This window comes from Sorex araneus, chromosome 1, assembly GCF_027595985.1.
Source record: "Sorex araneus isolate mSorAra2 chromosome 1, mSorAra2.pri, whole genome shotgun sequence".
Lineage (NCBI taxonomy): Eukaryota > Metazoa > Chordata > Mammalia > Eulipotyphla > Soricidae > Sorex > Sorex araneus.
In genome coordinates, this window is record NC_073302.1 from 448,857,779 (window position 1) to 448,879,156 (window position 21,378).

At 42.5% G+C, this 21,378-nt stretch overlaps 1 protein-coding gene and 1 pseudogene across 1 annotated transcript in view; one reads left to right on the plus strand and one right to left on the minus strand.

The window, feature by feature from the left end:
• LOC129403300 (GTPase IMAP family member 5-like) overlaps window positions 1-15,086 on the minus strand; it is a 99,076-nt gene extending 83,990 nt beyond the window's left edge. The window contains exon 1 of the mRNA XM_055130010.1: window positions 15,064-15,086. Within this exon, the coding sequence (XP_054985985.1) occupies window positions 15,064-15,086 (23 nt within the window). The remainder of the gene's footprint in view (window positions 1-15,063) is intronic.
• Window positions 15,085-16,018, plus strand: LOC129403302 (GTPase IMAP family member 6-like; annotated as a pseudogene).
• Window positions 16,019-21,378: the final 5,360 nt, after the last annotated feature.

Below are 21,378 nucleotides of genomic sequence, written 5' to 3' on the forward strand. Positions count from 1 at the left end.
CTCTTGCACATATCAAATTGATGATATATTTTCTTGTTTCTTTAAGTTGTAGAAAACATTTAGAGGAAATACAATTATTTTTAGAATATTCACTGTTGTGAAATTTAAATTTTATTTTATTTGTGAATTAGAAAAAGAATTAGAATTGACAAGATCCAGCACACATTTATGATAAAAATTATTGTTAAATAATATTTTATCATTAAATTTGAACAATAAAAGGTTATAAGAAAACTATTTTTGTTTTAAAATTCTTTCTTACTGCTATCTTTTACTGCTATAAAATTTTATGATAGTTTTATCTTTTATGGTTTGTATCAACGAAATGATTTTACCTTCACTATCACCAGGTGCCCAGGACTCTCCATCACTGTCTCTGTCCTCCATACATGGTCTGGCCCCTCCCAACCCTCCACACATTGATAATCTCAGTTTTTTTATTCAAAGACCAAGAATTTTTTCTCATTGGGTATTTTCAATTCTCCTATTTCCTTACTATATACACTACAGATTGAAAAGCTCTTCAAGCATGTTTCTTCTCCTTCAGACATGTTTCACTTAATATGAAGTTTTCCAGTATCATCCAGTTTGTTGTAAGCCATATTTCATCTTTTCTAAAAGCTTAGTAGCATTTCATTGTGTCTGTATATATATTTATGTATATCTTTATATATCTCTATAGATAGATCTATAGATGGATAATCTAGATATGGAGATATATATAAATTCAATTGATATATAGATTTCTATATATTTATAGATCCATATAGTTATAGGATCTTCATATCTATTGATCTAAAGATATAATACATATGCCTCCATAAATATATAAATTATGTATGTATTTTACATATAAATTTATGTGCATAAATATATATATGCATATATATAAATTTCTAAGTCAAATCATCTGTTAACAATTTGGGCCTCTTCCAGATCCTGGCTATTTTACTTGTTAATACAGTTACCATAGTTTTGTATTCTTGGGATTAATGCCAATTATTAAAATCAAAGGGTTATAATACATATATTCTTATTTTACATATATTTTTAAATTCATACAAGACAGTTGAGTCAACCTGGATGTGTTAAGGCTTATTCCTATTATTTGTTTTTTGACCATACCTGGTGGTGCTAAGGACTTAATCCTGGCTCTGCACTCAGAATCACCTGTGGAGTTGCTTGGGGGATCATAGGGTGTCAAGGATCTAACCTGGATCAATCACATGCAAGGTAAGTACTACCTGCTGTACTGTTTCTCTAGCCCCAGGGCTTAGCCTGACTATACAGGTATTACTCCTGGGTAATACCGGTGCAGATAAAATAAGAGAGTTGACAACACCTAATGCTCAGAGTACTATTTGTGGTACAAGAATTGAATCGAGGTTGGCCACATGCAAGACAAAAGTCTGACACACTGTATGGTCTCTTCAGCCACCACCTTAACTTTTTAAAAGATGCCTCTGGATTGTTTTTCACGGAGACTAAACCGTATTATATTCTCACCGAGGGAGAAGGAAAATTATTTTTTTCAACACATCCCCACCAATGCTGGCTGCTTCCTATCTTTTCGATGAATGCCATTCTAAGGGCTGTGAGATATTTCATTTCTATTTTATTTTTATTAACTGTTTTTTAAATTTTTCACAATATTTTAATAAGTATTTAAATACTTTTACAATTTAACTGTAGTTTAAGGACTTTTATTCCCCACAGGCTTACTAGCAGACTATATATATCCCCCTCAAAGAGAGGCTTGTGCCACTATTGTTTTCATTTATAAGGGAATATTTGTCTGTTGAGCTTTTTTAAAATTTTTTAAAATTTTATTTAATAGAGAACTTCCTTCCCATTCAAGTTGTCGCATGATGTTCTCGAGCATGGTACTGAAGAGTTTCGGTGAAAAGTTATCACCATGGGGCTGGAGTGATAGCACAGCGGGTAGGGCATTTGCCTTTCACGCGGTCAACCCAGGTTCGAATCCCAGCATCCCATATGGTCCCCTGAGCACCCAGGGGTGATTCCTGAGTGCATGAGGCAGGAGTGACCCCTGTGCATCGCCAGGTGTGACCCAAAAAGCAAAAAAAAAAGTTATCACCCTGATGAATCCCTTTCTTTACATTGATGATTACTTCTTTGTAGAATAATGAGATCCTGGTGGTGAATCTGTAATAAAGCTCAAGGAGGATCCTGATGTATTGAGTTTGAACACCCTCTTTGGCTAGGACTTCGATGACCACTTCTGTCTCAACAGAATCAAAGGCCTTTAAGTCAATGAACGCTAGACAGAGAGGCAACTTGAACTCTCGAGACACTTCAATGAGCTTGGTAACTGTGTGGATGTGGTCGATTGTGCTGAATAGTTTTTGGAATCTGGCTTGATCTCATGTTTGTCCTTCATATAGTGCCGGAGTCCAGCTCCGGCACGAAGACCACCGACTCAGAGATGATGCATTGACCAGCAGCTATCGAGGCTGAAGGCCCCGTTTATTCTCAAGCAAGCAGTTTTATATTATTTACATACCTTGGCCCAGGCACGTAGCCAAGTCAAAAGATGCTCTCATGAGTTAGACATATTTTGTGTTTGTCTCAAGATGCTCTCATTAAGAAATACCAAGTCAGATTATTCCCAAGGTTACTTAGAGCACGAGAAGTATGTACGTGCAGGATGTGTCCTGCTTATCTTGCTGGTAGGTTTTACCTTCAAGGCCCCTCTTTCAAGAGGCCCTCTGCACAGGACTCTCCCAAGCCCCCAGTGCAGGTCATACAAAGTTCATTGTCCCACGCTGGTCTCTAGTCTCTAGTCTATGTGCTCCAAGCAATCCCACTACAATATAGTGATCTGCCTATTCTATTCAGAATGACTCAAGAGAACAACTTGTAGATGACAGACAACAGGCAGATTGGTCAATAGTTGCCGTTGTTGTGGATGTCTCCTATCTTGTGCAACAGAATGGTCCTGCTGATTTTCCATTGAGATGGAACTTTGCATTCGGACTGGTGAAGAGCCAAGCCATTGTATTGACGAGTACTGGAGGCATATTCTTCAGGTGTTTGGGCCTGAACTTGTCTGGACTGGGTATTGTTTGTGTCTATACTGACGAAATGGCATGTCGGATTTTGGAATGGAGAATGTTGGGAATGACATATCCATCCTGCAGAATTTGGTATGTGGCAAGGCGGCCATGGCTATCTAAGAGATCTGTATCAAAGTCGTGAATAATCCTCTCCATTGCTCTTATGGAAGATGTGATAGATCCATCAGGACGTTGGAGAACAATCATCTTGGTTTTATATTTGGTGAACCACAAATGAGCATTGCAAATACTTTTCCTGGCTTCTGCTTAATCAGCTAATATTGATGCTCTTTTCTCCTTGAGGTCTTCTTTATCGCTTCTCTGCACATCTTTGTAAGCTCGGGTGATAGTTTGTAATTGCCTGAGGCTCATGCCAAACCATGTTGGAAAATAAGCTCAAGAGTTTCTGAAGACAGGCGTCTGTTTGTGGCTTTCACACTGTCAGCATTCTTTGCACAGTCATGCAGGGGCTGAACCAGTCAATCATATTTGTCGATAATGATGTCAACGATGGCATCTACCCACTTTGCTGCAATAAGGCCAAAGAGCTCCCAGTTTGTGGTCATTCTGGGAGTTCCCTTCTTAAACTTAAACTTTGTGGATCTTTTTCCCTCCTCTGTGAAGTAGAATTTTGCACGAAGGCGACCGTGGTCTTATCCCATTTGGAATTTTGGGACAACAGCAACATCGGTCAGGAAAAAACCTTCGATTGAATATGATGTGGTCAATTTCATTGTGGAACTGCCCACCGGGAGAATACCATATCCAGCATTTAGAATTGGGCTTCTGGAACTGTGAGTTACCATGGATGTGTTGGTCGACATGATGAATTCAGACAGTCTCTCACCGAGAATGGAATACACCCATTCTAGGCCATGGGTTCCATTGTGGAGTTCTTCGGGCAACCTTCTCATTCCTATCTTAACATTAAAATCACCAACATAGATATTGTAGAAGGTGTGGTCTTCTTTATAGAACTTCTCCAGCTCCATGTAGAACTTCTCGATTTCTTCTTCATCGCAGTTGTATGTTGGTATGTAGATGACGAAGATAGAAACTGCTGGCAGTGAGCTACATCTATTCAAGAACAATCATCTGATTCGGGTTGTAAGGCATTCTAATGAGTCAACGCTCAAGGCCAAGTTCATGTTGACAAGGACACTGATGCCACCGACACCTCTATTTTCACATGTTTCTCCAGTGTCGAAAATGCCTTCTTCTTTCAGTCAGACCAATGATGTCGTTCTTGACCTTCTGTCCTTGCTCCATTAGGTCCTTTCTCAATGGATGCTTCCAATGCCAGCTTATGTGCCTGGAAAATACAGTCATTTATTTTTGTCCTTCTTCGTTTTGGCAGTCTAGTTTGTCCCTGAGATTATATCAGTCTCTCCTTGTTCATACCTTCTTAACACTGCCATATTGGGTGCTCTCTGAGTGTCAGACGAATGAGGCTCATTGTTGGTACTGTTTTGGGCATATCTAATATGTCCTGGGTAGCTAGCCAGGCACTGCCCTGAGGGCTGGTACTGTCTGTAACTTGCAGGGCTCTCCAAGATGGATGGAGGCTTTTAGGGTGGCCTCCAATTGCCCTTACAGTTGTTCCCATGGTTCACATCATATTTGAACCCCATCAAATATGGTGCAGGAATTATGGAAAATGGATATTAAGTGTCTTATGATCTGGAAAGCAGCCTGGAGCATGGTGGTAGTTGGGTAGTGGAGGTTGTGGAGGTCTGCTGATGAGGAATTTATCTGGTAATGGTTGGGTGGATCGTCTAAGTGTGGTCAACAGAGATTCGGGGAGGCAGACAGAGGATCTTTGCTTCTAGGTCTCATTGAGCCTGGAGTCCAAGGTCTCAAAATTCTGCTTCACCTGCTTCTGTGGGACTTCACTCATGCGTGAGGTTGGCCCGAGTGTCCTGAAAGTGGCCTGAAGCATGACGTTGACTGGATAGTGGAGGTAGTGGTCGTCGGCCAATGAGGCATTTATCTGGAGCTGGTAGGGTGGGTCATCTGAGTGTGAGCCCTGGGGCGCCAGAGTTTGATGCGGAGGGAGGCATCACACAGGGAGGCAGACAGAGGATCTCTGTTTCCAGATGATCCTGGAGTCCAAGGTCACAAAGTTCTGCTTTACCTGGTTTTTTGGGGCTTCACTACTGCAGAGTTTCGGCCTGAGTGTCCGGAAAACAGCCTGGAGCATGGATAGTGGTAGCTCCAGCCCATATCAATATCTAAATATGATTCTAGAACTAAACATAAGTAAGGCAACTATACAATTTAATTATACCTTTGGATTAAATGTCAAACTTTAAATTAATTAACACTTCAAGTGAATATTGTTGATTATTATAGCATAGCGGTTAGGGCGCTTTCCCTTCACAGGGCAGACCTAGGTTCGATTCCTCCATCCCTCTTGGAGAGCCCAGCAAGCTACTGAGAGTATCCCTCCTGCACGACAGTACCTGGCTCCCTGTGGCGTATTCAATATGCCACAAACAGTAACAACAAGTCTCACAAAGGAAATGTTACTGGTGCCTGCTGGAGCAAATGGATGAACAATGGGGGGTTAGTGCTACAGTCCTACTTTATTTGTCAGACTCTTGTAAATTATTCAATCCTTCTTCAAATGAGAGGTAAAGTTCCTTGCTGTTCAAGATCTTCCAGTTTCTAAAGGGTGAAGGGGAATTTATTTGTCTATGATGGAATATAAGAAATGTTGACAACATAAAAAAGGGACTATAGAATATTGAAAGGAAGATTAATGTGGAAAACGCAGGTTAAATTCAATTACTGTGGTAATGTCACATGGACTACAAAGTCCTATTCTTTAAGATAGAGGGACATTATTTTGGACTTTGGAGTAGGTCAGATAACATTTCATATTTTTCAAGTTCTTGAGTTAGACCCCTGGAACCACATGGCCTTTGAGTGTATGGGCATGGTCCTGGAGTCCCTCAAGCATAAATACTGTCAGGGTTGGCATGGTGGTCCCATTGTTGGCCCTTTGCATATTTGGTTAAGCATTGAATATGACTTGGAAAATCCCACTTTACAGATGTTTAAAAAAATCTAGTAATAGTTATTTTCAAATAAGCAGGAAATCTTATTGATGTTGTTTGCCATTAAAGAAATTTTCTATGAATTCTATATTTTTGGAACACATGCACCATGCTTCTTAAGCATAATGCAATCAAAAGCAATAATGGCATGCTGAATGCAAGCCAGGAGGAATAACCCTCGTGCATCGCTGGGTCTGACCCAAAAAGCAAAAAAAAAATAAGTACAATACATATATTATAATTTCACATAATCAAAAATGTATGTATGACTAGATTTAAAAATCTGTTTATCCTCTATGTATTATTCTCCTAAATGAATACAATATTGACTTGATTATAGTGTTTTGCATTATACCATGGGTATTTCTTCCTCAAACTCATTTCATACTTTCTTTGCTTTCCTTGTTATTTATTTTTGTGGAAATTAAAATCAGAGGGGCAGAGAGACAATTTGTTTGTGGCAAGCAGGTGTATATATATGGAAGGAGGCGTGTGCTATGTTAGGAGAGAGGGACGTGGGCACAGCTTGGATAAACCTCGTAAAAGACAAAGATGCTGAAATAATCAGTTCAGGGATGATTGCCCAATACTGGGAGAATGCTTCTGAGAGAATAGCCTGAGACCAAGACTCGAAACCAACCACAGTAAATCCAAGAATTCTAGGGAAACAATGTGCCTCCCTTTGCTACAGGCCCTCGCCGTTTTCTGGACAGGTGGTCTAAGACTGGTGCCCCAGTTCCTGGCATATTCTCACAGACTCATAAGTCCTGGGGGCTTGAGCCATGCACTAGCAGGAACTCCTGACATTTCACTAAATAAAAATAACATATGAGAATTCTCACTCAATTAATGTACCCACTAAAAATGAAGGGGTTTGCAGGAAAGGATGAGAAACAGAAAAATTTACCATCCAAATTAAAAAATCAACCTTCCTCCCTTTGGACCCTGTTGTGGAGCGAGCATGATGGAAGAGCCCAAGGAAGCGCCCTTGGACTCCAAGCAGCCCACTGAACTAATTCCGGCATGGGACCAGAGACCCCACGGTGCGCTGAAACAGTGGGAACCAGGCATTTCCCAATTCTTTTAACCTCTCTCTCTCTCAACTCCTTCCTCCTGAGCACAGCGCAGGGTCCGCGGTTTTCCTGAGTGCAAAATGGAGCCGGCGATCCAGCTGAAACGGGACGCTCGTGCGCGCTTGCGGGAGACCCCAGGGGGCGGGGGCGGCGACCCCCGCCCACCGCAGATAGATACTTAAACCCACCTCCCCCACATGTGCTTCCCTTTGGACCCTGCTGTGGAGCGAGCATGATGGAAGAGCCCAAGGAAGCGCCCTTGGACTCCAAGCAGCCCACTGAACTAATTCCGGCATGGGACCAGAGACCCCACGGTGCGCTGAAACAGTGGGAACTGGGCATCCCCCAATTCTTTTAACCTATCTCTCTCCACTCCTCCCTCCTGAGCACAGCGCAGGATTCGCGGTTTTCCTGAGCGCAAAATGGAGACGCCGAGCCTCTCTCTAGGCTTCTCCATCTTATGAGCACCATGAAAGGGTAAAGGTTTGTAGTGATGTTATTTCTGGTTGTACTTTCCCTGGACTTTATACAGAAACCCAAAACCGCGAGGCCGCTGCCGCGGCCTCGCGACCTAATGTCATCTTAGCATCAGCAATATGTAATATGTCCCTTTTTAATGGGTCGGACTTTTGTGGGAGATCCTAACAAGAATAGTAAGTCTGTTGCTGAAATATTGAAGGCAATCAAAGTGGTAGCCATCTCTCTAGACTGAACTAAGCTATATCCCCACGCCAGCTGAGAAAAAATTTTCTTCTTTCTCGGGAAGAAATGCGGCGTGTCGTCAACTACAGTGTGATGTCCATTAAGCAAACAGACCTGGTGGCGTGGGAATGGGATATAAGGGGAAAAATTATGTACATGGAACAGTGGGACGCTGGTGGAATCTCGAGCCGGAGCCGATACCAGCGCAAGACCTTCGGTTCCAGAAACTGCTTGCAGACACTCTACTAGTCTATCAACTAAGCCAGAGCCCCACGCCTGCCGATGATGGGAAATAACCATCCTTTTCGGTTTTTTTCCCCTTGTCAGGCAGCGTGGCGATTACTAAACAAGCCTGAACTCGGTGGCGCGGGGCAAGGGGGAAAAGGAAAAGTTATGTAACAAACATCCGACTTAATATCTCTATATTCTTAGCAGTGGAGAACTATCAAATGCCTCCTTGGCAATAGGACTGCTTTCCTTTTTGGGGGGAAACCCCAACAACGGTAGTGAGTTGTGTGTTGAAATATGGAATGTAATCGAGATAGGGCATAAACGAAGTGAAACTTATCATGTACAAGGGTGGGGACTGGGGGGGTTGGTGATGGAAGATGGGCACTGGTGAAGGGAAGGGTGTTTGAGAATTGTATAACCGACATAATCCCGAGAACTATGTAACCCTCCACATGGTGATTCAATAAAATTAATAAAAAAAAAATCAACCTTCCTAAGGTTAATGTGACTTACAAGTAATTTAAGTACCTGCTAGAATAAACTCAGAATTTATCAGAAAAATTCACTGTTTTTTTTTACTAAACATTTTACTAAAAATTTTTCTTTTCTTGCATAAGATAGAAAGCTACAAAACAAATCCCTCTGCACATATATGTACGTCTAACTTTATTTTGACACATTTGTTTTTATTGTCCTCATGAATAAAAGAGTTTCTTGGTATTTGGAATGTCTTTTTTCATTCAGAATTTGTTATAAATGTCAGATTCAAAGTCAAATGATGGAAAACAATAATGCAAGCAAACAACTCCGTTAAAAAAGCAGGAGTGGCCATCCTAGTATCCGACAACATAGATATCAGGTTGAAAAAGATTAGAAGGGAAAGCGAAGGCCATTTTCTATTCATCAAGAGATATGTACAACAGGAGGAAATCACGCTCTTAAATGTATACACACCTTATGAACGACCGGCTAAATACTTAAAATAACTCCTAACAGTCTTCAAAGAGGACATCACTAACAGCACAATAGTAGTCGGAGACTTCAATACCCCCTTACCACCTCTGGATAGATCAACAGGAACAAAACTCAGCAAGGAAACAATGACTCTGAAAGAAGAAATGGAAGAGAGAGGCCTAATAGAACTATACAGGGGTTTACACCCCCAAAAGAAAGAATACACATTCTTTTCCAGTGCACACGGAACATTTTTCCAAAATAGACCAAGAACAGACCTTCAACCAAGAACAGACCTATTTCCAAATAGGCCCAAGAACATACCTCAACAGAATCGGAAAAATAGAAATTGTATCAACCATCTTTTCAGACCAAGAAGCGCTGAAGATAGAAGCTAACCACACACCGACACGGAGAACCAAATCAAACACCTGGAAACTAAACAACTCAATGTTGAACAATGAGTGGGTCAGGAAGGAAATCAAAGAAGAAATCAAAAAATACTTAGAAACAAATGAAGAAGGACACGAGCTACCAAAATATATGGGACGCAACTAAAGCCATGTTAAGGGGAAAATTTATAGCTCTCCAAGCATTCCTCAGCAAGGAAGAAAAGGACTACATAGAGACGTTGACTTCATAGTTCAAGACTTTAGAAAAGGTCCAGAAAAAGGAACCCAAACCAGACCAAAGGAAAGAAATAAAAATTAGAGCAGAAATTAATGATATGGAAACCAAAAAAACAATCCGAAAGATTAATGAAACAAAGAGCTGGTTCTTCCGGAAAATAAATAAGATTGATAAACCGCTAGCAAGACTCACAAAGAAAGAAAGAGAGAGTACCCTACTACGTAGAATCAGAAATGAAAAGGGGGAGATCATAACAGAAACCAGTGAGATTTAAAAGATCATTAGAGACTACTTTGAAGGTCTATACGCTACAAAACAAGAGAACCTAAAGGAAATGGATGAATTCCTTGAGTCCTAAAATCTCCCAAGACTGAACAAAGAAGACTTGGAATACCTGAATAGACCCATTAATATTAAGGTAATTGAAACTTTAATCAAAAATCTCCCCAAAAACAAAAGCTCAGGCCCAGAAGGATTCACTGGCGAATTCTTCCAAATATTCAAAGAAGACCTGCTGCCAGTTCTCTTCAAGCTTTTCCAGGAAATTGAAAAAACAGCAACTCTCCCAAACAGTTTCTATGAAGCACACATCTCCCTAATACCAAAAGCAAACAAAGACACCACTAACAAAGAAAATTATAGACCAATATCCCTGATGAACACCGATGTGAAGATCCTCAACAAAATACTAGCAAATGGGATCCAAAAACTCATCAAGAAAATCATACACCGTGACCAATTGGGATTCATCCCAGGGATGCAAGGATGGTTTAACATTCGGAAATCAATCAGCATAATTCATCATATCAACAAAAGTAAAGATAAAAACCATATGATCATATCAATAGATGCAGAGAAAGCATTTGACAAGATCCAACATCGGTTCATCATGAAAACACTCACCAAAATGGGTTTTAGGAGAACTTTCCTCAAGATAGTCAAAGCCATCTACCACAAGCCTACAGCAAGCATTATCCACAATGGAGAAAAACTAAGGGCCTTTCCTCTAAGATCAGGCACAAGACAAGGATGCCCACTCTCACCCCTTCTCTTCAATATAGTACTGGAAGTACTTGTGATAGCTGTTAGACAAGAAAAAGAGATTAAGGGCATCCAGATAGGGAAGGAAGAAATCAAACTCTCACTCTTTGCAGATGATATGATACTCTATCTAGAGAAGCCCAAAGCCTCTACTAAGAAACTCTTAGAAACAATAGACTTATACAGTAACGTTGCAGGCTACAAAATCAATAACCAAAAATCCATGGCCTTCCTATATACAAACAATGAGGCAGAGAAAAGGGACATAAAAAAAGCAATCCCATTCACAATGTAGCCCAGAAAATCAAGTACCTCGGAATCAGCTTAACCAAGGAAGTAAAAGACCTCTACAAAGAAAACTATAAAATGCTACTCCATGAGGTAAAAGAGGACATGAGGAAATGGAAACATATACCTTGCTCGTGGATAGGAAGAATCAATATTGTCAAAATGGCAATACTCCCCAAAGCATTATACAGATTCAACGCGATCCCTATAAGGGTACCCATGACATTCTTCAAAGAAACGGATCAAGCAATCCTAAAACTCATATGGAACAACAAACGCCCACAGATAGCTAAAACAATTCTTGAAAAAAATACAATGGGAGGCATCACCCTCCCCAAACTCAAACTTTACTACAAAGCGGTAACAATTAAAACAGCACGGTACTGGAACAAAGGCAGAGCTGTAGACCAACGGAACAGGGTGGAATATCCCTACACACAACCCCAAATGTATGATCATCTAATCTTCGATAAGGGAGCAAGAGATATGAAGTGGAGCAAGGAAAGCCTCTTTAACAAATGGTGCTGGCACAACTGCACAAACACATGCAAAAAATGGGCTGAGACCTCGACCTGACACCATGCACAAAAGTCAGATCAAAATGGATTAAAGACCTCAGCATCAGACCACAAACCATATGGTAAATTGAAGACAAGGTTGGCAAAACCCTTCACGATATTGAAGATAAAGGTATCTTCAAAGATGACACAGAACTAAGCAATCTAGTAGAAACAGAGATCAACAAATGGGACTACATTAAACTAAAAAGCTTCTGCACCACAAAAGATACAATGACCATAATATAAAGACTGTCTACAGAATGGCAAAGGATATTTACAAAATACCCATCAGATAAGGGGTTAACATCAATGGCTTATAAAGCACCGGTTGAACTCTAGAAGAAAACATCCAACCCCGTCAGAAAATAGGGCGAGGAAATGAACAGAAACTTTCCCAAGGAAGAGATACGAATGGCCAAAAGGCACATGAAAAAGTGCTCTGCATCACTAATCATCAGGGAGATGCAGATCAAAGTAACCATGAGATACCACCTCACACCACAGAGACTAGCGCACATCCAAAAGAACAAAAGCAACCGCTGTTGGAGAGGATGTGGGGAGAAAGGGTCCCTTCTACACTGCTCGTGAGAATGCCAACTGGTTCAGCCCTTTTGGAAAACAATATGGACGACTCTCAAAAAATTAGAAATCGAGCTCCCATTTGACCCAGCAATACCACTGCTGGGAATATATACCAGAGAAGCAAAAAAGTATAGTCGATATGAAATCTGCACTTATATGTTCATCACAGCACTGTTTACAATAGCCAGAATCTGGAAAAAAAGCCGAGTGCCCTAGAACAGATGACTGGTTGAAGAAACTTTCGTAAATTTATACAATGAAATACTATGCAGCTGTTAGAAAAAAGGAGGTCATGAATTTTGCATATAAATGCATCGGCATGGAAAGCATTATGCTAAGTGAAAAGAGTAAGAAAGAGAGAGACAGACATAGAAATATTGCACTCGTCTCTGGAATATAGAATAACATATTAGGGGACTACCACCCTAGAATAGTAGAAAAAAGTACCAGGAGGTTGACTCCACGGCTTGGAAGCTGGCCTCACATTCTGGGAAAAAGGCAGCTCAGATAGAGAAGGGAACACCAAGCAAAATGTAGTTGGAGGCCACACTGGGGAAGGGTCAAGCATGCTGAATGTAGACTAGAGACTGAACACAATGGCCACTCAACACCTTTATTGCAAACCAAAACACCTAATTAGAGAGAGAGAACAAAAGGTAATACCCTGCCACAGTGGCAGGTGAGTGTGGGGGGAGATGTTATTGAGGGGGTGGGAGGGATGCTGGGTTTATTTGTGGTGGAGAATGGGCACTGGTGAAGGGATGGGTTCTCGAACTTTGTATGAGGGAAACATGAGCACGAAAATGTATAAATCTGTAACTCTACCCTCACTGTGACTCACTAATAAATAAATTAAAAAAATAATTTATTATAGGCGTCAGTTTAATGTCCAAATAATTCAGAATCCAGGATGATAGCTAGTAGTCTCATGTGACTGCTGAGTATGTCAAACATACATGGATCACCTGAGATATAACACTTCAATTTTTATTTAGTCATAATGAGTTTTAAGATTGAGTAAGAGGGAAGCAATGTGAGATTGTTTACCATCACAACAACTTTGTAGGTTGATAGAAACATGTTTAACTCTTCATGTCGCAGTGCTTACTCATACTATTACACGTGAACATATCACAGGCTCCGTTAGTATCAGTGGATGGATTCTGTTTAAATAATGTTTTGTACACCAATGAAATGCTTTAACTGGAATATAGCAGCAGTTACAGCAAATTCTAACTATATTTTAATCAGTAATTGAATTTACCAATAAATTATTTCCTACAGAGTAAATTAAATTAGAAATTGTTCAATTTTCAAAATAAGTACATACAATTTGTAAAATTTTGAAATAATGACTGGCTCAGCCAGGAGATGTTGCAGGAGTCACGCTGTGTCTCATGGACCTCCCCTGGGCAGTGGGGGTGGATTGAGGTGGCTGCCAGGTCAATGGAGGCCAATGACTGTGACCACCGGGACCATGTCTCCAGGTCCCCAAGCCCAGAACCTACTTAGGAAGCCCTTTGACTTTGACGCGTTTCTGTGTCGTACATGCTCGAGAATGTTCACATGGTCCCCTGTCTACTCCCGCAGAAAATGTCCAGCAAGGACAGCATGGGGATTCCCTCAATGGGGGCGATGCCAGTCCCTGGGCGTGCTCTCATCAGGAGGGCACAGGAGTTCCTGGCTGAGTAACACGGACCTGCTGTGCTCTAAATTGCCACAAGGTACATCAGGATTATACAGGGAAGAGGCGAAGGGCATTTACTGGGCCCTGCCCTCACCTATGGGGATACTGAGGCCAGGCAGAGGACCACTCTGTGTAAAGGCTGTGGGGTGACTGCTGAGGCCTCCTGAGGCTCAGAGAAACTCTGCTCAGTCTGTGACTCTCCTGGGCTGTGGCCTCCTCCTCCAGCTTCCCCAGCCACCAGCCTCAGCGTCTTCCGTTACACCCCAGGCCTTCCCCATGGGCCCAGCCTGGCCTCTCTTTCTGTGCTAAGGCCCTGGAGTCTCCAGCTCTCACTGAGCCCCCAGCACTGCTGCTCAGAGAGTCTTGTCCTGCTCTGAGCCCTGTTCCTCTCCCTCACATGACAGTCTGGGGCCCTTGTCTGCTCAAGGCAGCCCTTTCCTCAGGGCATGATAGACTGCACCTTCTCCATGAAATCTCAGATCCCAGTGTAGACCACAGGGGAGGGAGAAGCAGAGACAAGGGAGAGAGATTAGGCCTCTCAGGGCAGAGAAGTATCAGACCCTCCACCCTTTCCTGTCAGTATCCCCCAAATATAAAGAAACACAGTGAGGGTGGACTGATTTCTTCGGTAAGAGACAATTTGGTGCCTCTTCATAGTTGGTGGAAGCAAGAGGACATAGAATGGTTGTTTTTATTCTTTCTAGAGGGAGGGGACAGATTTGAGTGCATCCTTCCCCAGGCACCAGCAGCAGCACAGTCTTGGGATCCTACCGCAGACCTGCAGGCAGGTAAAACAACTGTCCCAGCAGATGCGACCTTAGGACGGGCACAGACTGGACCTGCAGTTCAGGTGGATTTCGCAGAGGCAGAGGACTCACGGGCCACAAAGACTGACTCCACGGGGCTGCTGTGGAGGGTGTTTGGGGGGCGACGGCTCTGTCCTCATCCCACAAGTGAGAGAATAACCTGGTGAGTTCTCCCCAGGATGAGGGCCTGACCCATGGGAGACAATCACATCCCTTCCCCCGAGGCCGGGAGCCAGCAGACCTGCAGTGGGTTTGGCTCACCAGGACCAGCCCTCAGGGCCATGGTCTGCAGAGCCCTGGGATAAGCAGGTGGTGCTGGCTGCTGTCTCAGATCCGGCTCCTCTCCCGAGGCTTCTCCCCAAGAGACACTGACCTGGGTGTGGGCTCAACCGTCATGGGCCCAACTCTGCCACTCACCTGGGGAGACAGATCCAGGTGCCTGGAGACCCTTTCATTTCCTGCCTGGGAGAATAAATTTGCGAGTTATGGGGTATTTGGACACACGTTAACACACAAGCACTAGCCCTCTGCTCCCCTCGAATCTAGGTGTGCCGGAGAACAAGCAGACCACCCCCAGAGGCTCAAGCGGATGCTGGTGGGCAAAAGTGGAAGGGGGAAGAGCGCCACAGGAAACAGCAACCTGGGCCAGGCCCGGTTTGAGTGGAGACTCAGTACCACGCCTGTGACAGACGGGGAGGAGGGAGTGGACCGGCAAACAGCTGGAAATGATGGACACCCCCGAACTCCTGTGTCCGTTGGACCCTCCTGCAGCATCCGCCCGGCGCATGTGCGAGGCGGTCACCTTGTCCTCCCCAGGGACCCACGCGGTGCTGCTGGTGACCCACCTGGGCCGCTTCACAGAGCAGGATCGCCAGGCGGCCCTGCGCCTCCAGCAGCTCTTCAGGGCGTGCGTGCTGGCACACACCATCCTGGTGTTCACCCGCAGCGAGGACCTTGCTGGGGGCTCCCTGGACGAGTACCTGCGAGGCTCCGACAACCGGGACCTGGCCAGGCTGGACGCGCTGTGCGCGCGGCGCCACTGCGGCTTCAACAACAGGGCGCAGGGGCGCGAGCGGGAGGACCAGCTCCGGGCGCTCATGGAGCAGGTGGAGGTTGTGCTGTGGGAACACGAGGGCCAGTGCTACAGCAACAGCGCGTACCTGTACTGGCGGGAGAGGCCACACGGGGACGAGCCAGCGCGGCCAGCAGTCCCGGGGCAAGGCTCCCAGGAGGAGGCGGAGGAGGAGGCCTGGCTAGAGGAGCTGTGCAGGGTCCAGAGGGAGTCTGAGGAATCCCACAAACGTGTCCTAGGGAGCACGTACCTTTGAGGGAAGGCTGGCCTGTGACTGGACACAGCTGCTTCACGCCAGCCCCCTGCAGCCTGAGTCCAGCTTCTAGACTTGGTCTCTCTACCTCCATGGAGCACTCACCCTCCCTGTCCCAGGCCATGGTGCCTGCTGTGGTTGGAGGCTGCAGCTTCCTTCCTTCTAGCTTGCATCCCAGTGTACATGGGCCCCTCACACACAGCCTGGCATCTCGTCGACATTCTCCTTCTTGAGATGACTCCCTTTCCACTGATAGAATCAAAGTTTTAGAGCAGATTGTGCCTCATTCTTCCATTGTGACCACCCAGAGTGTCACGGCCACTGGAATTTCTCCTCCAATGTTGACTGTACGTGTCAGAGTGAGGAGAAGAATAGGGGACTTCACGTCCCTTGGGTTACACCCTCTCCAGAAATGATGTCAGCAGAATTATTCCTAGAACTTGGGCTGACCTGGGTGTGGTGGGTTGAAATATAGCAAAGGCTCCTGTAAAGTCTGGGAGGGGCAAGTTGTTGGCTGAGGGACTACAGCCATGAAAGGAGACCAAAAGACACTCCCTGTATCTACTCTTGAGGAGAACATCAAGGAACAGCTAATGAGTTCCCCGTGGCAAGGTTCAGGTGATAAGATAAAAAATGCAGTGGTCTAAAAATCCAGGTGTCTAAGATGTGACAATAGCTTTGACTGTAGGTCATTGAAATGCCACGTGAACCAGAAAAGGAGCATTACCCGAAGGCAAACTTAATTAAGGGCTCATGTCCCCCTGCTCTTTATGCATCATCTCTTGTTTTAGGTGTTTGAAAAACAAAGGCAGTTCATTCCTGCCTCAATCCTTCTTTTCTGGAAAAGGAAAAATCCCGTTCCCTCGTCCCTCGATAGTGGGGCTAGAAGGATGCCTGGGGTGAGTGTCTGCAGTGGGAGTTCCCAGACAGGGCTGTGGCACAGAGGCACAGAGAGAACAGGGACCTTGGGTAAGAAGTTGTATGGCAGAAACACGACAGGAAGGAGCCGGTTTGATGGGGATAACAAACAGCCATGGGTGAATTTCTGGAGACCTGGTTTATTAAAAATATTCAAGTAATAGGTAGGAAAAGAGGGGGTCCAGATTTTGGTCTGAGTTTCCCTTGTCACAAGTGTCTAAGTGCACAAGTAGAGAACTTCCTCCTGACGCGTTTCACTTTCTCTGAGATTCATGGTGTTCCTGGGGAGTCTGACTAATTTGGAAAGGACATAAATGTCATGGGAAAATGACTTTGATGGCTCCTCTTTTTCCTCCTTTAAACGGAGAATTTTTAGCTACTCTTTTGTAGACAGGGTGGGGAATGGAATTGGTGGTACAACTTCACAACCCAGGAAATAGCTTAGCAACGATTTTAACACTCTACATAATAAACTATTGATGGAAGTGTCTCTCTGTCAATCTCCAAGGTCCTCAGCTCTCACAGCTGAGTCTCTGGCAGTCATCTTCCTCCGACTCAGCGAACTCCTGTGGAAGTTTAAGCACCCCTACTGTTGAAAGACACAGACAAGAATGTCAAGACTGATCGGAGACTTACTTTGTCCTATGCTTAGAAAAGGTTTTTGGACCAGATCTATTTACTAAATTTATGATCCATTTCTCATTGATATTAAGTACAATATATGATGTATCAAAAATAAAATACTTGGGTCTGGAATGATAGCAGAAGAAGTAGGACATTTTCCTTGCATGCACCTAATCCAGCTTAGATTCCCAGCATCCAATATAGTCCCCTGAGCATTGTCAGGAGTAATTCCTGAGTGCAGAGCCAGTAATAACCCTCTAACCCTCGTGCATTGCTGGGTCTGACCCAAAAAGCAAAAAAACAAAAAGGTACAATACATATATTAAAATTTCACATACTCAATAATGTATGTATGACTGTATTTAAAAATCTGTTTATCCTCTATGTATTATTCTCCTAAATGAATACAATATTGACTTGATTATACTGTTTTGCATTATACCATGGGCAATTCTTCCTCAAACTCATTTCATCCTTTCTTTGTTTTCCTTGGTTATTTATTTTTGTGAAAATTAAAATCAAAGGGGCAGAGAGACAACTTGTTTGTGGCAGGCAGGTGTATATATATGGAAGCAGGCGTGTGCTACGTGTAGGAGGAGAGGGGAGTGGGCACAGCTTGGATAAACCTTGTAAAAGACAAAGATACTGAAATAATAATTTCAGGGATGATTGCCCAATACTGGCAGGATGCTTTTGAGAGGATAGCCTGAGACCAAGACGCAAACCCAACCACAGTAAATCCAAGAAATCTAGGGAAACTATGTGCCCCCTAGCTACACGCCCTCGCCGTTTTCTGGACAGGTGGTCTAAGACTGGTGCCCCAGTTCCTGGAGTGTTCTCACAGGTTCATTATTCCTGGTGGCTTTGGGCATGCACTAGCAGGAACTCCTGACATTTCACTAAATAAAAATAACATATGAGAATTCTCACTCAATTAATGCACCCACTAAAAATGAAGGGGTTTGCAGTAAAGGATGAGAAACAGAAAAATTTGCCGTCCACACCAAAAACCAACCTTCCTAAGGGTAATGTGACTTACAAGTAATTTAAGTGCCTGCTAAAACAAACACAGAATTCATCAAAAAAATCACAGTTTTTTTACTAAGCATTTTACTAGAACATTTTCTTTGCTTGCATAAGATAGAAAGCTACAAAACAGGTCCCTCTGCACATTTATGTACATCTAACTTTATTTTGACACATTTGTTTTCACTGTCCTCATGTTAAAAGAGTTTCTTGGTATTTGGAATGTCTTTTTTCATTCAAGAATTTGTTATAGCTGTCAGTTTAATATCCAAATAATTCAGAATCCAGGATGATAGCTAGTAGTCTCATGTGACTGCTGAGTATGTCAAACATACATGGATCACCTTAGATATAACACTTCAATTTTGATTTAGTTATAATGAGTTTTAAGATTAAGAGGGAAGCAATATGAGATTGTTTACCATCACAACCACTTTGCAGTTTGATAGAAACATGTTTAACTCTTTCTGTCGTAGTGCACAGTCATACTATTACACATGAACATATCACAGGCTCCGTTATTATCACTGGATGGATTCTGTTTGAACAATGTCTTGTACACCAACAGGACTGGGTCGGTAGTGCAGCGGATAAGGCCTGTGCTTTGCAAGTGTATAACGACCGCATGGCAGAGCCTTGAAAGCTCCCCATCACGTATTCAATATGCCAAAAACATTCACAAGAAGTCTCACCATGGACATGTGACTGGTGCCCGCTCAAGCAAATCGATGAGCAATGGAACTACAGTACAGTGCAGTGCTACACCTGTGAAATGCTTTAAGTGGAATATTGTATCAGTTACAGCAAATTCTAAATATATTTTAATCATTAATTGAATTTACCAGTATTTTTTCCACAGATTAAATTAAATTAGAAATAGTTCAATTTTCAAAATAAGTATGTACAATTTGTAATATTTTGACATAATAACCTAATTTTGAAATAATGGTCTAATTTGAAATAATGACCTAATACTGATGAAGAAGTGAATATTTTTCTTTCTGCTTCTTCCTATTCTTTTAGCTTTTTGGGTCACAGCCAGACATGCTCAGGGGTTACTCATGGCAGAGCTCAAGGGATCATACAGGATGCTGGGAACAAACTTGCATCAATCATATGCAGGGCAAACACCCTCCCCACAAACTATAACTCTGCTCCCCAGAAGTGAGTATTTCTGACCAAGCAGATGCTCTGTATGCTAGGAAATGTGAAAACAAAAGTATATGTCAAGAATCATTATACATAGCAATTGCTACTTTCTGTAGACTAATAAAACAGAGAAAAGTTTTAGGTATATACAAAACAACATAGAGAATTTAATAAAATATTTCCTCTCAATAAAAAAAGTCAGAATCACAAAACTATGTGACTTGTGACTTGGACCAGATATAAAACACTGTAGCACTGTCCTCCCATTGTTCATCGATTTGCTCGAGTGGGCACCAGTAACATCTCCATTGTGAGACTTTTTGTTACTGTTTTTGGCATATTCAATACGCCACGGGTAGCTTGCCTGGCTCTGCTGTGTGGGATATAAAACAACACACAGTCTTTTATCGAGAAGAAAAAACACTCTTAGTTAAAAAGATGGCAAAAAACCCTATTCCATTTAATTTTTTTTTATTAAATTACTTTGAGATAGACACTTACAAAGCTGTTTTTCATCAGTTTCACTCATACAGTATTTCAACATCCATCCCTTCACCAGTGTATATTTCCCAGCTACAGTGTCCCCAATTTTATTACTATCACACCCACCATCAGGATGTCCCTCTGGCAGATACTTTTATATTCTCTCTCCTCCCCCCCTCCCATCTCTCTCTCTCTCCCCTTCCTTTTGGGAATTTTCATTTGCAATACAGATACTGGGAGCCTATCATGTATGGTTGGTTGCCCAGTTTTAAGAGCTGACCTTCTTCACTAATTGCGGTGCCTTTCTTCTGTTGGAATCAACTATTGGACCAAGAGCCTTTACTCAGCTGTGATACTGACATCAGCTTGTGATGGCTAAACCAATTCTTTTGCACACCTCTTAACTAAATTTGAACTTTACTCCTTTCATTTTCTCTTTTTATAAAATAACAACTATATTATTTTATACAACTTTGATATGGTATGTATTATTATTGTACTGTTTACTAAGGCATGGTTTCCTATATAATATTGGTTGGCATATGCATAGAGTTGGCATATGCAAATAAAAACATCATTAATTTTAATTCCACATGGTAAAAATGTGTTAAGATATTATTGGCAAAACAATCACTATTTCTGGATATATTTCAAATAAGAAATTAATGTCATCATAAATATACACCCCCAAGCACAGTACAAAATTGCAGCATATACAAAAAGAGGAATGCAAAAGATACAGCGACCAGAATACAAAAACAATCTACAGAATGGGAAAGGATATTCACCCAATACCCTTTTGATAAGGGGTTGATATCGAGGGTATATAAAGCATTGGTTGAACTCTACAAGAAGAAAATGTCCAACCTAATCAGACAACGGGGCGAAGAAACAAACAGTAAATTTTTCCAAGGAAGAGATACGAATGGACAAAAGGCATATGAGAAAATGCTCTGCATCACTAATCATCTGGAGATGCAAATCAAAGCAACCATGAGATACATCCTCACACCACAGAGAATGGCCCACATCCAAAAGAACAAAAACAACCACTGTTGGAGAGGATGTGGGGAGAAAGGGACCCTTCTACACTGCTGGTGGGAATGCCGACTGGTTCAGCCCCTTTGTAAAACAATATGGACGCTTCTCAAAAAATTAGAAAT